Below are 17,071 nucleotides of genomic sequence, written 5' to 3' on the forward strand. Positions count from 1 at the left end.
AACTTTCTGCATTGTCAATTTGACTTGTCAGTTTCTGGCAAGGACACATCCCAAACCCCACTTAGCTCCTGCCCTGTCTTGATGACCATAATAGCTTTCACAACTGCTCTCCATTCCAAAATCAAAGGTCAAACCAGAAGTTACATGCTTGAAGACACGCTGGTTCCATTTTTATCCAGGAGCTAGGCTGGCCCTGCCTCTTAATGGAAACTGGCATCACCTTAAGATGTCAACATATCTATTTGTATTCAGGAGACAGTACCAGTTGTAAAAAAAAAAAAAAAAAAAAAACAGTAAAAAGAACAAAAAAAAAAACACCTTAATATCTTGACTACCTTTCTCCCTACCTTCCTCTCCTAATAATAAATGTAAATAACATTACAGATGGAGAAATTATCTTCAATTCATGGAGCAAAAAATGAAGCAACTCCCATCCTCCCCCCGAAAAAGTGAAATTGTGCTCTATAACTGCACCAGTTGGTAGCATTTGGTACAGAAAGGGTCACAAACAGCTTTGTACTTCTGATGGGTTTATTGGTCACAGGCAACATTACAAAGCAGTTACACTGAATAATGCTGTCACAGTCCTATCGTAATGTGAGGTTGCTACAACACATTTAGATTTCACACAGTGAAACTACTTGAGAAAAAAAAATCATGCTTGTAACCTAAGATAAAGAAAATACATTTGGTTAAAAGAAAAAATGGTCCCAGAACTTCAGCCCACTCAACTGAAGTTAATGGAAAAGCTTCCTCTGACTTCAGCAGGCTCTGAACCCAGCCTTCAATGTCCTGGCCAAGCTGTAAGGTCAAATGCCTCTCTGCTCAGTTACAGGCTCTTCATTCTTCTGACATACTTGTGCGTGATGTATTTTCTCCTTTTTAAACGAGAAGACCATAAATGTGAAATTGGCTATGCCAAATTTTATACATAACAGAGCCAAGTTTGGTTCATCAGCTTTAGAGAGTGGGAGAATTACAAAGGTAATAATATGTGTACTGGAAAAGGAGGGAGTTCCTACACTCCTGAGTGCCTGTAGCAGCTCTTTGTGTAGCCTGAAAGCTTCCAAGAAAGGTCATTAAATGCTTCTTCAGAATTTGCATCTCTGACAGCACCTGCATTCAAAAATGGGATTTCAAAACCACAGCTGACAAGTACACCTACCAAACAGAAAAACACATCTTTACTTCAATAAAGCAAAATTTTTCATCAAATCTAAGTTTAGCTTGAAGTAAGATAATTACTTCTGGGAGCTCAGACATATTCCTGACATAATTTTTTCTCATTCACAGGTGACTTGATGCATCCTACACCCACCCGTTCCAAGAATGCATGTACAACATACCAACTGTGCATCTAATTCTCGGTCGGTGTTGGAGCCATCAGAGGGCAGCAATATACCAAGGCTTCCCAGCCCACGGAACTCCTGTAGCCAGGCGTCTCTTCCTTGTGGGGGAAGGTTTAGTTACCAATCCTACTGACCCCAGTATAGCTTCTTGCACCATAGCACTGCATTGTTTTATGACACCCAAAGCTCAGGGTGCAATTCACACTTCAAGGAAAACTGGAGTGAGAAGAGTGTTGTTTAGATTTCAAGGGTCACCAAGAATGTAGTTCTTTCCCAGAACTGTATTTGCTAATTGTCTGCATTTTTAAAGTAGAATACTGGTCATAAACCATATTTTATAAAATTCTCCCTCTCCAGTGCATATCAAAGATAACATTTGTGTTCATGTCTATGACTATGATGACCAAATGATGTTAGCATAATAATGGACATGGTTCCACCACATCCAAGTGAGAATGACAGGTGCTGGCATCCTGTGTCACAAGCATAGTCCATCAGGAGTCCCTGAGATACAAATATGGCACCCACTCTCCTCTCTACTGGCAATTTGGTCAAGAGTTCTCAATAAAAGTTCCAGCTTATTTTTTTTAAAAAAAGGTTTCGTTAATTAAAAAAAGTCTATTTACAAATGAGTTGTGACATGAATAACAACATTCCATAGGAAAAATCAGACTGTCTCAAAAGTTGGTAAATATGTTTTTAACTGTAAAATGTCAGATACTGGCTGTTTTCTGTCATGATAGAAGCTGAGTCCAGTAAGTAATTCTATATCTCTGATCCGAGCCGTATGAAACTTCATTCTCTCTTCAACCCACATGGACTCAGACTTGCCATCCTATTGAGAGAGAGAAGGAAAAAAAAAAAGGGGCTGTAAAACTTTTTTTGCATTTAATCTACTAAAAAAAGACATTTTGATGTTTTATAAAGGCAGAAATCAATAACTGTTGGCAAGCATCTAACAAACAGAATGTGCAAGGATTATACACAGTTAGAATCTTATCTGAATTTAGTTCTTGCTGTTACCTCCTCAAGTATATAAAACCTGCAGCTGCACCAGTTGTGATAATGGGGAATAGCAAGTTAGGTCCAGCATTTATCTACCATCAGTATGATAAAAATATTTCTGAGAGCTGTGTCTGACTCTAATTCCTTGCTGCAGGATTGATCTACACACTGTTCACACTTTTTTTCTGGTGTATATGGAGCGCAGTTATGTGTGTTCTCACCACAATACTGAGGTACCTGAACTAGAAGCAACCAGTGCTCTTCAGGAGCATCTGTGTCTTCTCCTCCTGGGAACGCATTTGGCCTTAGCACTGACCTTTTGTTGTGGGTGACTCCTCTTAGAAGGTCTTCATCCTTCTCAGCTGTTGACTGAATAGTTGCATTACAGAAGTCTCTGTATGAATCACATTGATGCTCCCTGCATACTCTGACCCCACTCTGCTAGCTCTAAGTTTGCTCTCTGAACAGATCTATTTTCCCATTTGATCATATTCACAGACTTTGATATAATTCTGTTTGCAAAAATATTGTCTTCTCTGAAGATGAGCATGTAGACCATACTATTTTCACAGGCTTTAACCAGTTAATCACTGATATCCAACAAAACAAGCTCCAGCCTGACTCGAGATGTTTATGGGGGCCAAACAGACTACTTACTGCACAGCTTTCACTGTTGTCTTCTCTGTGAGGTACAATGAAAGACAAGGCATCTAGAGACCCTTCACACTCTCGAGGAGTTTCAGAAGTATTTTTACAGCTAGTCAGCACAATGAAGAAGTGTGTTGGAACTGGAACTTCTGAATTACCAGGGTATCTGAAATACAAAAGATCTTTCTGTAAATCCACCAAATCATGCTTGCACAAAGATCAAATGAAACATTCAGTTATATTCAATTTTATCAATTCACCTACTTTGTCCAAAGAAAGCTTAGGTCTGGAAGGAAAATTACAGATTACTATTTTTGAACATCAAGTTTGGCTTGTAGGCTAAATAACAAGTTTGATGAGGTATAACAAACTGATTTGCCATAAAAATATGTAAAACTCCAGAGGCGATGAAGAGTTCAGCCTGAGTCCAGGAACCTCTCTGCCTGCTAGCTTGAGCCAATTTTGCTATCTGGTGTAACCCACAACTTGTAGTAGAACACTGCCAGCTCGGGAAGTATTAACCATGCCACCAGAGACAAGCCCTTGCCTTGTCCTCTCCTAGAGGCAATGGCAATGTCCTAAGTTTTCAGGCTGGTAGACATCAATCCACATGCAACAGCTTCTCTTAAACTCCACCTTCAGTTTTAAGATGACACATTTTGAAGGTGCATTTTTCTCTTCATGCTCCTTGCTGCCTTCTGAATTTACTTTTCTGCTTAGGACATATTGCATGTCTTTCTGAAGAAGGATAATAATTACTAACAGATCAGTATTGGAGGAAAGAAACAAAGGATTAGAATGTGAAAGGTTCTCACCTTTTCAACTTTTCTGGGGTATCATAGAGCCCATCAGAGTCATAATCAAACACAGGACCACTGACTACATTGACACCATTCCTGGCTGCAGCATATTCAGGCAGCAGATGTTGATGGAAGTAGTTCCATAACACTGAAACACAGTAATGGAATCAGGAAACAATCTTCCCAGTAGAAGCTGCTAATACAACTCTGCAGAGTATTCAGTGGAGTATAGACAGACATGATAAGATAGGAAAATAAATTCTACAGGTGTTTGCTGTTGATAAAGGCTGCATCCAACTGGGCAGCAGCATTCACTGCACCATGTTCTGACATATCTAACCTATATAATATTTTAAATTACAATTAAGAATTGAACAGTATTCCATTACAAAAAAGGTATCTCTTTTTTTCCAGGAGAAGCACCACAGTTATCCTTCTTTTTAACAAGGAATATTCTTATTTTCTCTCAGCCAACCATCTCATGTTCCCTCTCTCCCAGGAACCAGGGGTCATTTGCATGGTTTGGAAGCCAGCACAATACCAGTAGTCTTCTATTCAACTATGGACATAAAATAAAATACCTTTAAATGCAGGATACATTGGCACAATATTGCTGGTAAGCAAGGCATCATAGTGGGGTTTCTTTGCATCTATCATAAAATCTGAAACAAAAAAAGGGCAATTAATCACATGGATTTGTTACTTTAAACTTGCATTTTCATGCTTTTAGTGATCAGTGTAATAACATTGAGAAGGAGCTGACCTAACTTCATTTTCCAAAACCGATGTGGGTGTAAGTGCTGACTTTCAGTACCTGCCAGATTCCACCTAAAATAAATAATCTTAGTAGCAGCGGCAATTACACTTGTCAGATACACAGTTGGCAAATTTCATGAGATTTAAAAATATCAGGACAAGCTTCTGAATTGTGGGGAGAGAAATAAAATTCATGAGTGCCAGGCCAATTTTCCCTGACTGCAGAATCTAGGCTTAAATATAGAATTCTGTGTAAACTTTGCAAACTATGTTTCATGTGGATGTTTAAATAACCTGCTACTTGATATTCAAATGCAGTAGAGTCAATAAAAATACTTCCATATCAGGTCAGCAACAGCTCACAAACAATTTATCCATGTATACAGAGTGAATTTGCATTTTACCAGCTTGCTGGACTTTACTCAGTGTCTACATGTCCCTCCCAGATTCTTCTGTGAGATGCCACTTTAGAAGCATGATAAGTGTCAAAACTTCTGGGAAGTACTAAGTGATCTTGGACAACTCACCAACTGCTGAAGCATCTAGAATGTTTTCCTTTCCCATATGCTGAAGTGAACTGCAACAATTCAGCAATTACTGCTTCGTATTCTAATTAGGTATCAAAAACACCTACAAAAGACTACACCTGCTGCATTACAAATCATGTAAATTAGACATGCTATACAATGAAGACAAAGAACTTACTTGGAGGAGCAAGAAATCCATAAGTTAGGTGAGGATGATTGTTGTAAAACAAACAGGTCTGGTTATGATTCTGTGAAATACGAACATCTTTGTGTAAACAGCTGGAGGCAGCTCCTGTAGAAGAAAGCCATTTGTCCTATTGAACAAGAAGAAAGTATCCTTGTGAAAGCTGACTTACAATAATTCTCTTGGTATGAGGGACTGCAGAACTCTAAATATTTAGCTGCAACTGCCTTTAAAAGTGTGAAGGGCTTAACTATGATGCAAGAATTGTTCCTCTTATGTCAGTGGAAAACAAGCTCTCCCATCCACTTCATATACCTTGGAAATAAAGTGAACATAACTGCAGCATTTTAGTCAAGTATAACACCTTCTAAAAGAGAATCTAGAGGTCCCCATTAAAGACAACCTGATTTACTGACAGATAGACAGACTCACATAATTGACAGATAGATGTGTGGGCCACTTGTTAGAGTAACTGGTTGCTTCATGCCACTACCCTCAAAACGTTTAGGAACAAGTAAATCTTGCCAAAGTTTAATTAAATTTAACAGTCATTATTTAAAATAAATGAATCCCAGATAATCAAATTTAAAAGTATTCTCTACTATCCTAATTCCTTTTAAGTATGATCTGGCTTCTAAATTTTCTCTGAATGGGAAAGGCCAACTTGAAAAAACTTTCATTCATCAGATCAGTGCTCTACTCTGAACAGGTGTATCTTAAGCATAGGGTTCAGGACCACAATGACCAGCTTTATTTTCACTGATCTCTTTTTTTCCCCAATTAGGATTATATTCTGAGAGAAGGATCATATCAGGGCATGTACAGCTCAAGATTGTCCTGAGATTACTTTTTCAAAATGATCCTGCCACATTACAAACTGCTTTAAGACTATGAAACCCACATTGAGGCCAGTTTTTAAGGGCAGCACTGACAGACTGCTGTAGTAGACCTATGCTGTCAGTGTAGTCTCCTAGGGGTTCTATACCAATGGCGATGGACTCCTCACTTCCTGATGGATCTGCTCAATCTGGAGGCATACTGTTTCACTCTGAGAAATGGAAGAGTCAAAGCTAATCCTTATTTGCATAGCAAACCTCACATAAATTTCCACTTTATATCTTATGTGATTCAACTTGGTTCCCTGGGAGATAACATCACAGACTCATTTCAGCTGGAAAAAGACCTCTAAGATAACTGAGTCCAGTCTTTGACTGATCATCACCTTGTCAACTAGACCATGGCACTAAAGTGCCAAATCCAGTCCTTTCCTGAACACCTCTGCAGATGGTGACTCCACCACCATGGTGACTCTTATCATGAGCAGACATAAGAAGCCTTCAGGAATAACTGACACTCTAGATTTTTACTTTTCAAGGTTGCTTCTAATCTTTCTTTTTATACTTACATCTCTGCCAATAGTGTACGCACTCCACAGAGACATCCTGTAGTCCCTGCTGTACCCGCTCACGTAGCGGTAATGGTAAAGGAGGCAGTAATTATGTTTTTTCTGCAGAACCCTGGGACGTCCGTAGGGTAAATTAAGTTCCTCTGTCTTCTCAACTGCAACAGAAATAGTGCTTATTGCTTTTCAATTAATACTGGATGTTAAGTATCCTCCTCTTTTAGACACCTAAGGCTGCCTTAGTTTTCAATTGCCAAGCAAACAGAAGTCACAGAAATGGGACAAAAAATTTCATTATTATATCAAAGGCATAGTTTCTATACTAGATAATAAATTAGGTGTTGAAGCCAGTAAAAAGAAATTATTTAAACTTATACTAAAAAACATCTACAAATGTAGCTTATGTACAAATGTAGCTTATATTTGAACCAAAACCTTTTGCCTCTAGAAACAGGAGATAAATTTAAGGAGATAAATTTAAAGTCTTTGTTGACTTTGTGCTTCAATTTAAAAATGTGGGATCTGCTTTTATGTAACATTTAGATGGCAGAGAAACCAATTCTGGTGATTTGAAATTACTATTTCAGTAGAAACCACACAGTTGTATGTAAAAATGCATTTAAAAGACTAGGAAATACAGAGCTCTAAATAAACAATACAGTGAAGTATTGGATTGGATTTTCAGCTGTGCAAGGACTCACTGCTTTGCCTTTGAAAATTCAAGTATTTTCAATCATTACATGACTAAAATTATAAAGAAGGTGTCAAAGTATATCTTCCATTAAATAAGTCTTTACCTTCCACAAATAATGATACAGTTTTAAGGCAAATGTATTAAATGAGGAAAGAAATTTAGCAATGAATTTGCAGGGCTTTTTCCACAGTAATTCCACAGCATAAAAGAAAAGTGAAGTTATGACAGTTACTTCTTCACCCATGAGGGAAAAACAATTAATATTTTTTTCATAAAACTCAAGATGCAGTTATAATTTTTTGTCCTTACACACTGTCAAGTTATGACAACCAATGAGAGAACATGCAAACCGAAGTAAGTAATGAACTCTATACAGTCCTAAGGCGCTTCTAGGCCGGTTACTAGAATTCTTTCATCTGTGAAATGCTTTAATATGTAATTAGTTCTTAATCAATACGATTCATTATGAAATTATTACTGTTAAAACAGTGCTATAGGAGGTCTTACTGATAATTCAAGACAAAATCCTGCTGCTTCAAAAATGTAGGTTTAGAGCCTTAAGTTCCTATTTCTACAAAAGAGAACTGAAATATTTTATTGTGTCTGGCCTTGTCAAGTTTCTTCAAAGCCAGGTTAAGCAAAGCCCTCAGGGATATTCAGAGTTTGTTTCAGCAAAACCCCCGGCCCACTTTGGAGAAAACACATCGTATCATTCTAACTGGATTTGATTTTGCTGCTTTCATGAGCATTACAATACTGAAAGACTTTAAAAGGGTTCTGGGACATGTTTTAAAATGATGACCTGTCATTAGTGGAAAAGATTCAAGAAAGCTCTATCCACTCTTTGTTTCAGGACAAACTACAAAAATCAACAGAAGCCTTGAATTAACTCTGGATAAGCAGCAAGTACTGGACCCTGCCAGTAACTGGCATTTATGTCCAGTTCTTAACAATAGTGAGCTATAGCAGGGTGTTGCCAAATGTAGCTTATTTGCATAAAACCCCCAAGGTTTCATGAACACACACACATGGCAAGGTCTCTATCAGCCTATTTCTGACAGCCTAATCTTCTTCATATCATCCATTAAGGCATTAACATCTGGGACTAGGTTCCATTTTGACTTACAGTTTTCATTATTTACTTTACTATTTTTACCTGTTTCATGCTCAAAATAGTTTATTTTGTTTTATGACTCGTGAGCACATCTACAGCCTTGCAAACTGCAGCTTAAACATGGCACATGTATGTCCAATGAATGGAAATAAAGCATAAATAAAAGAAGTAACAACTCAAGACCACATAACAAACATGTGAAATACTCCTCATGCCTCATTAAAAGTATGCTGCCATTATGGGTATCATTATTTGCATTGATTTGTTATCAGGTATGTCCCCATACAACACTCTTGCTTCCCATTCTGGAATGCTCATTACTTCAGTACTAGAGAAGTCAAAAGTAATAGATAACACATATGCCATAAAGACACACGTATAAGGATACACATTTACCTGAGAACAAATGGTTCAAGAGGACTGTATTCAAAAACATGAGAATCACAGAATGGTATGGACTGTAAGAGACCAAAAAGACCATCTAGTTTCAACCACCCTGTCAAGAGCAGAGACATCTTCCACTAGACCAGGTAGTTCAAAGCCCCATCCAACCTGGCCTTTAACACTTCCAGGAGTGAGGCATCCACAAATTCTCCAGGCAGGACTATAGTTCCAGCAAATATTTCAAAGCATTTTCCACATAATTTACTTGAGAGTTGCTCAGAAGTTTAAAAACATAAAATGTCTGATCACTAACAATTTGTTGTTGTTGTTAGCTTTTTAATTTTATATAATTATCTGAAATTCTTACCTTCTGTTTCAGTAAGATTTAAACGCTGATGAAAATCCCTTATTGGCAAGCCCTACAATTATAAAGGAAAAGCAGTGAGATTCTCCAAAGCACCTTATGAGTTGGTACCACACTTAAATGTAACTTCGGTCTTGCAAGTCATACATACACAGAACTCACTGACATGTACTGGAGAGGAACTACAGGTAATTTCCAGTAACAAATTGGTTTTGCCACAAGCAAATCTAAAGGCTTGAAAATCACAGCACAAACACAATATTCACAGAACAGAAATTTCAACATAATTGAGGCAAGCCAAGAACTGAATGCTTTCCCCATCAAGCTTCTGTGGGGTTTTTCCAGGCTCTTCAGAGATTAATGTGACTTAACATAAGCAATCTGCAAAAAATTAATACACAAATACAGGATAGCACTCACAAATACAGGATAGCACTCAACCCCAAGCAAGAGTTGATTTTGAAACCAATAGTAAGGGACTGTAAAACTATCTGGAGAATGCAAAGTTTCACTCTTTAAATACAGCACAGACTTCTGCCTCCACTAACCATTTCAGTGCTTACCCCTGTCCTGCAGGAGCAGCCAAGGCTCACTGAAAAAGCTCTTTCTCCCACCACAGAGCATTCAGAAGGATGACTTGTTTCTTTGGGGTGGTGGGGGGTGTAAACAGGGTGCTTTAATAAATGATTTAGGAGTCCATGAGTTCCATTGTTTGGGGCTGGCTTCACACCAAGCAAATCTATGAAAAAATTCAAGTGATATTATCAGGAGAAGAAAGATTGTAATACACAGCTGTTTACATTGTGCTTACAAGTCTGGATTAGTCAAAGCTTCACTGCTTGCTGCTCATAACGTCCAAAAAGAAAAGCAATGTAACCTCTTTAAAAGGGACCACACAGGTTCTTAGCTAGTGTTCAGTATGGTACTAGTCTTCTTGTAAGGTTGAGCAAGTCGCTTGAATACAGCCACCAATCTCAAGCATTTGCAGTACTCTTAAGCATTTTCTAGATCAAAATCTTTAGTATACTTTTATTCTCACAGAAGCAGTATAGGTTCTAACCAGAGAGGGAAGTAGGCAGGAAACAATGGAAAACAGGTGAGGACCTCAAGGGGAATAAATGAACAGAAAGTGGTAGATCTTGCAACAGACTTTTGGAGAAAACAGGAAATACAGAATGAAGAACAGTCACAGGAATAAGGAGTCACAGTAACATTGTGTTTGAAAGAGGAGGGAAAAGAGGCTTCCCTTCATGATGGTAGAGAGATTGTGAAGTAGCCATTTTTAGTAGTGGTGAGTTAAAGCACCAGCTCTGGAAAAGCCAGAGCTTTTCCAGTGTGACCAGTGAAAAAGAGATATACAAGGTAGCCAGACCAGTAGATCCTAAATTGCTGTTAGTCATTTAGAGGTGGCCCTTTCACAGAAAAACAAACAGCTGATTTGTAAAAGTCAGCAGCAACTCTTAAGGATGAGTTTGTGAGGACACTTAACAATCTGTTATTACAAGATTTACAATGCCCAAAAGACATTATATTTTACTGAACAAAACTGACCCCCCATCCATTGTACTTACCACACATTAAATTATAAACTTCAATGTTTTCAAATGGATCAACTTGAGTACCAAACTTGAATCCTGGTCCAAAACCAATAAAGATAGCCTAGTATTTACAGAGAAAAATACAGTGGAATTCTGTTTAAGAAAAATTGAAATGAAAATTATCTTTATACTCAGAGGGCATTTTCTTCCAAGAACTTAATCTTGGAACCTTAATCTTTTTACCAACACAGTATGTATCAAGTCAAAAGAATGTGTTTTTCTTTTAAAAAAAAAAGTGGATGTATAAGAATAATTTTTAAAAGTAGTAGAAGAGTACTAGGAAACCCAGTTCTGCCTTATTGTTGCTTTTAGCCATTTATGACATCCCTTGCTCTTCTCTGCTTTTGAAGCAATTAAAAGGTATTTTCTTAAAAGCTTTAAAATATTTAATGGAAATGTTGATCCAAAGTAACCATCACATATCACATCCTCTAAACAATTTGGAAGCTTTTAACTTGGGGCTATAAAAACATCTGTTGGTAACTGTGCTTTAAGTGGTTTAAGCAACGGTAGGATTGTAGGCTTTCACGTCTGGTTTGCAGCTGTTCTTCCTTCTTGCACCACTTCCCGAGCGGTACTGGACCTGATCCAGGAATGCTGCCAGCTCAAAAACCTTTCTTTTTTTTTTTTTTCCTGCTAGCTCTTTTCCTTCTGGTTCAATTCCCCAACCTACTTGACACTGCAGCCACACAAATGTTACATCAGCATACTGCAAGGTTTGCTGCATGAACAAAGAGGCAAGGGCAACAAAAGGCTTAAGCTCAACTGCTGCCAAAAACATTGTTTTAAAACTTGTTCTCAGCTTATTTTTAATGAGGATAAACAGATTGCACACATCTGTGGAATCAAGATACTGAATGAGTGATGGATGTTTTACAATGTATAGCACGTCCCTGGATAAGATCTCCAACCTCTTTGCAAACAATGCAATTGTCTCAGAATTCATAGCTGTGTGGCAAAAACAGAGGCTAAAACTCAACTCTTAACTCCTTTTTTTGAGATTAAAGCATAACACAGGGCATTATTTTGCAACTGTTGATACTAGAATCTGCAGGCTAATCATGTACTCAACTAGCCTAATTTGAATCAGATGAGGCAGGGACACGCTACCTCCTTTCTGTTGTTTTTGGTTATGGAGTATGAAATACTGTTATGCTGCTACAATGATAGCCACAGAAAGGATAAATTATATCTGGTTTAAGACTTGTTAGGGGTGCTGTGAACTGACAATGCCAAGTGTGGCGAAAAAGTTTGAGTAGAGTCAATCTACTGAAAAAAATTTACACAGTCAAAATGCAGCAGAGAGAGATGGAATACATTTGGCATCACATGGCTTGCTGATTGCAACCCATTACTAGAAACGCTATCAACAGGTTTTCCATTGTCAAATCAAGGAAGAAATATAAGCCTGGAAGGGTAAATTGATCTAAGATTTAAAAAGTCAGTTTGATGCCAACATTATATAATTCTACAACACATGAAAAAAGAAAAGACTTTTAAGAGAGAAAATTATTGAAAACAAGATTTATGAGAAGACCTACAAAGGCCATGTAATACACAAGATTTCTCTTTATAAAAGTGTTTACACATATTCACTGCAATAGTTCCAAGTACCTCAAAATAGTTTGTGGATTTTAATCCTGAAAATAGCTTTTTGAAATCAGGAATATTTGCTTTCATTTTATTGAGAGCAGAAACTAAGGCAGAGGATAGGTTAAGTGGCTTCCCCAAATTAGACTAAACTGAGGATCTGATTTCATGTTTCCCTATGATCACTTCCCATTTCTCATTAAAGAGAAGTTCAAGACTCTCCTTATTTTTGTGGGTTATCCAGCACATCACAATATCAGTCCTATAAATGTTTTATCTGTTTAACCGCAGATGGAATAATATCACAGATGTTAAATCAATCAAACAAACAAACAAACAAAACCTCAGCAGCCAGCCAACACAGCATTTGGAAATAGAAGGAAGTAAAAATAAGAGCAAACATAAGCTTAAACCTCACCTGCATATTAGGGAAGCGATTATCTGAGCCATGGAATCCACCTTTGCAGCTTTTAATCTCAAGTGGTTTTCTATTAAAAATACACAGTTCATATAACTCACAAATCACATCAGCATAAAGTACATTCAGGGATGATGTATTTACTTCTCTGTTTAAAGATACTTAGAGGATTGTCCATAGGGAATGAGAAGTCTTTAGTGCTTGGGAGGAGAAAGCCTTTAAAATCAGAATGGCAATTTTCTCTGCAAATGTTATCCCTTTGGGATTTTTATGTGTCTGTCAGAGTCATTTAAAGTCAAAGCACATGACAAATGAAAAAAAATTCATTTCAGGGTAACAGATTTTTCAGTTCACTGTCACTTCAGTAAAAACTTTACAGTTCTTTATGTAAGTATATTCTCAATATTTTTTTAAAAAAAACACTTATCTAATTTAGACCATTTAGATGGGAATCTTACAGTCTAATAAAAACAAACATCCAACCTGTCCTAGGTCCATACACACCATGTAAGCACACAGTTGTATTAACCCAAACCTGATTTGCACAACTTGCACATGTCTATCTACATTGTTACACAACCGGACTTACTGAAGAAGTGCACTGAAAAACTCTTCCATGATGAAAGCCCTGAAGTATCACAGAGGTGCTCAAAATTAATACCATTACAACAGATACCACTGTTTTGGGACTTGTAAATTATTTAATCAAAACACAAAGTAATTAACTACCACAGACTCAGTAAGTTCAATGACTGACGAGACTGATTTAACCTAGAAATTATTTACCTGCTCTGCTTTCATGGACTCACTTTGGAAATTCCTACAGCATGGCAAGATGTGCTCATGTATCTGAGAGTGAGTACCTTAGTTTCTAACCTGGCACTTCCTCCATACCCAGCAGGCAGAATACCATTAGCTGCCAATTTAGAATTAACCCTCCCCAGGCCAGCAAAACCTGCAGAAAAAAGCATGCATTGTTCCTTTGCAGTGTTCCTTTGCTATGACAAACAGGAATATCACACTCTAATAGCTATCACTGAACTCTAAGCACTTGGAAGAGAAAACAATAAATTATTTGTTGTACGGTTGGGTACTGAGAACTGAAACTTACCGAGCAAGCTGCCATTGGGAGTCTAAATAAAAGTGCAGCGGTTCGATCCGGTCATTATAGGAATAATGGAAACGCTTGGGGAGCAGCTGTTTCATATAAGCTTTAAAAGGCTGGTTTGGTTTTACGCACTGAAATGTTTAAATTAAAACATAAGGAAATTTTGGTGAAATGCATATTTTATGTCATGCACAGTTCTTACAAAGCACATCAATTGCAAATGGTCTGCAGTAACTTCCACTAAGAACAATGTAACTCCACTGGGTTTGGAGTCATAAGATCTCACACATATGAATGAATACTTAAATCACAAATAATTACTGGATTTGGAGTCATAAGATCTGACACATATGAATGAATACTTAAATCACAAATACTGACTGGATTTGGACTCAATAGTTATTAAAAGATATTTAATATTGCATTATAGAGAAAACTTGCTTTATTTTTTTCCTTACAGCCTACAGTTCTATAGAATCAAATCATTCTGCATAGAATTAATAAAGAATTACACTAAGACATGAACATCATGATACTTTCACAAGTGATAAGAAATTGTCCAGTGCAAAAAGTCTACAGCTCTGTAATAGAGAAGGTAACAGACATTTCAGGATTTTTAGATTGATCACACAGGGACAAATAAACTTTTTTACGAACCAAGATCCATTAATGATTTTAAAAAGGAAAAAAAATACCCGCAAAACAAAATCTCTACTATAATGTTGGAATTTTTGAATACTGAAGTCATCTATACAAACAGCATTGTTATCACCAACAGCAGTGTATGCACAAATGAGAGGCGAACAGATAATGGTGCAGGGATGAGAACAGAAGCCAGGGACAGAGGAAAAAAAGCAAATTCATTACACTGCAACTGATATCCTTCCCCCCCCCAAAAAAAAAAATTCAATATCCTCTCTCAAAGCTGTTTATCAAAAAGGTGTGAGCAAGAAAATCCTGTGTGTGTCCTGGCAATAGAGCTGAGCTTTACACTGACGTGGCCCTCAGCTAGTATGGTCCAGATACACAAGTTCTCCAGTTGGAAGAAAAACACAATACAGTGAAATGAAGACAAAGCTTTAGTTAATGCACAACTCGATAGCTGTATGTCACCTTATTCAAATTTCACCTTCCCCATGTGGAACTACTGTTGTTGTTGTTGTTAACCAAAGGTCACACGTAAAGTCAATTAGGTTGAAAAAGACATCTGAGATCATTGAATACAACTATGACTGAACATCACCTTGTCAACTGGAAAAAATTCTTCCAGATGTGTTGCCCTGTTCTTTTGAGAGTTTTGAAGTTCTTCTAAAAGGTTCTTATACCTTCTGATGTTTACATATTTTTACTGAATTTTTTTACACTGTTTTTGTAAATAATGATTGTTTTACATTCTTCTTTGTGAGTAGACAGAATTGATAGACTATTAGTTTGACCAGTGTACTTGGAGAGGTGGCAATTTTATCCTCCAAACCACTATCACTTTTAATATTTTTTATATAGTAGAGTCAGAAAATAAAATCTTTCTTTCAGTTCTTTTTCTTCCCTCTTTTACATAACATGCATCTGTAAGTTATTTCGTGTCATAGTGTAACACAGGTGTCCAATCTAAACCTCTCCTGGTGCAGTATAAGATTATGTCCCCTGATCCTGTCACTGAATCAAAGTACACATAGTATGTAACTTGCCCAGCAAACAGCTAATGCTATAAAATACCTGTAAATGTCAGCAGAAATTAAGCGAGAGCAACAGATAAGACAACACTTACCGTGAGGTTTCTGACAATGCCTTCATAATTAACTAGAAGAATCATATGTAAGTATTAGTCACCTAAGTTTAAAAAGATCAGATGTAAAATGAAAACATACCCATCACATAATAAAAATTATACGTTTCAATAAATTTCTGGGCATAAGAAATTATTTTTCCAGATTGAAAACCATATAGAGCAATATAATCCCTAAAATGTCAAGCTATTGCTTTTACAAAATTTTAGTTCAGCCTCTTTTCCCCTTGATTACTTATTTACAGATTTAAATTTAAATTATATTAGTTAGACTTTAATTAATTTTATTAGTTAAAAGTTAATTATACTTAGATGTAAACTATATTAACCACAGTTAGAAAAATAATCCAAGAAGCAAGTTTTCAGGAAAAAAAGCAACTAAATACTGTGATAATCAAGGTGAATTTTTCTTTGCTAATAAGTCTTTAAAGAAAAAGACAAAAATGCAACTACCAGGACAGCAGTTTTGCTTAGCAAATATCCTTTCGGAAGAAAGCCAATGACCAGCTGGTTAAATTTCAGATGCTTAGGCTGAAGCCAAAAGGGGCCATTACATCATGTAGTTTGACATTTTGTGTTACACAGGCCCACTACATTTCACAGTTACTCTGTCCTGACTCTGATATACAATACCTGACTCAAGTACCTAAAGGATTACCCTGGCAAGAGAACCATTCATAATTCCTGCACAGATACACGCCGTGCTACAAAGACAGCTATGCTACTTCATTGTAACAGTGCACACATCCAAAGGAGGAGATGCACCACTTCTCTTCCTGAACTTCTCCAGGGAGAGCCTGAAACTGCATTTGACTCCCATGTTCTCCAAGTAAACATTTAAAACAGTTTAGAATAGCATCAAGCAGTGAAGTAAACAGGACTTAAAGTCACTGGGGTTGAGGTCTACAAGTTTTAAAGGGCACAGAGAACAATAATCTTGACAGAAAAAAATGCCAACCCACCCAAAAATACTATGAAACATGAAGAAAGCTCCTGCAGTCAACATTAAAAAGTACCAAAAATTTCAGGGATTAAATACTTGCCTAAAATAAGACTGCTTAACAAATCAGAATATAAAATTTGTAAGTATTCATTGATTTTTACTCAGTTTTATTATTTATGTTTACTTGCAATTTACTCAATTACTGTCAGGGCATTAGTTTTTTATAACTAGGAAACATAATACTCAAAAATATATAAATTATAGTAACAATTTAACATTTCTCTAAGACAGAAATATTGCAAATTTATACAAAACTTAATAAATTAGGAAATGAGGTGAGACATGAAGGGAGGATTTTTGGGCTGTCTTGTGCACAGGCGATGTTATGTGAAGGAATGCCA

At 36.9% G+C, this 17,071-nt stretch overlaps 1 protein-coding gene across 1 annotated transcript in view; it reads right to left on the reverse strand.

Moving 5' to 3' along the window:
- Positions 1–513: 513 nt before the first annotated feature.
- The window catches only part of ENPP1 (ectonucleotide pyrophosphatase/phosphodiesterase 1), a 53,200-nt gene continuing 36,642 nt past the window's right edge, over positions 514–17,071 (reverse strand). The window contains exons 14-25 of the mRNA XM_053972230.1: positions 15,710–15,741; positions 13,945–14,072; positions 12,834–12,903; positions 10,799–10,886; positions 9,791–9,966; positions 9,231–9,282; positions 6,675–6,829; positions 5,264–5,399; positions 4,384–4,464; positions 3,818–3,950; positions 3,012–3,168; positions 514–2,184 (exon numbers count right to left, since the gene is read on the reverse strand). Coding sequence (XP_053828205.1) covers positions 2,017–2,184; positions 3,012–3,168; positions 3,818–3,950; positions 4,384–4,464; positions 5,264–5,399; positions 6,675–6,829; positions 9,231–9,282; positions 9,791–9,966; positions 10,799–10,886; positions 12,834–12,903; positions 13,945–14,072; positions 15,710–15,741 — 1,376 coding nt within the window. The 3' untranslated portion in view covers positions 514–2,016. The remainder of the gene's footprint in view (positions 2,185–3,011; positions 3,169–3,817; positions 3,951–4,383; positions 4,465–5,263; positions 5,400–6,674; positions 6,830–9,230; positions 9,283–9,790; positions 9,967–10,798; positions 10,887–12,833; positions 12,904–13,944; positions 14,073–15,709; positions 15,742–17,071) is intronic.

Source organism: Vidua macroura, chromosome 3 (genome assembly GCF_024509145.1).
Source record: "Vidua macroura isolate BioBank_ID:100142 chromosome 3, ASM2450914v1, whole genome shotgun sequence".
Lineage (NCBI taxonomy): Eukaryota > Metazoa > Chordata > Aves > Passeriformes > Viduidae > Vidua > Vidua macroura.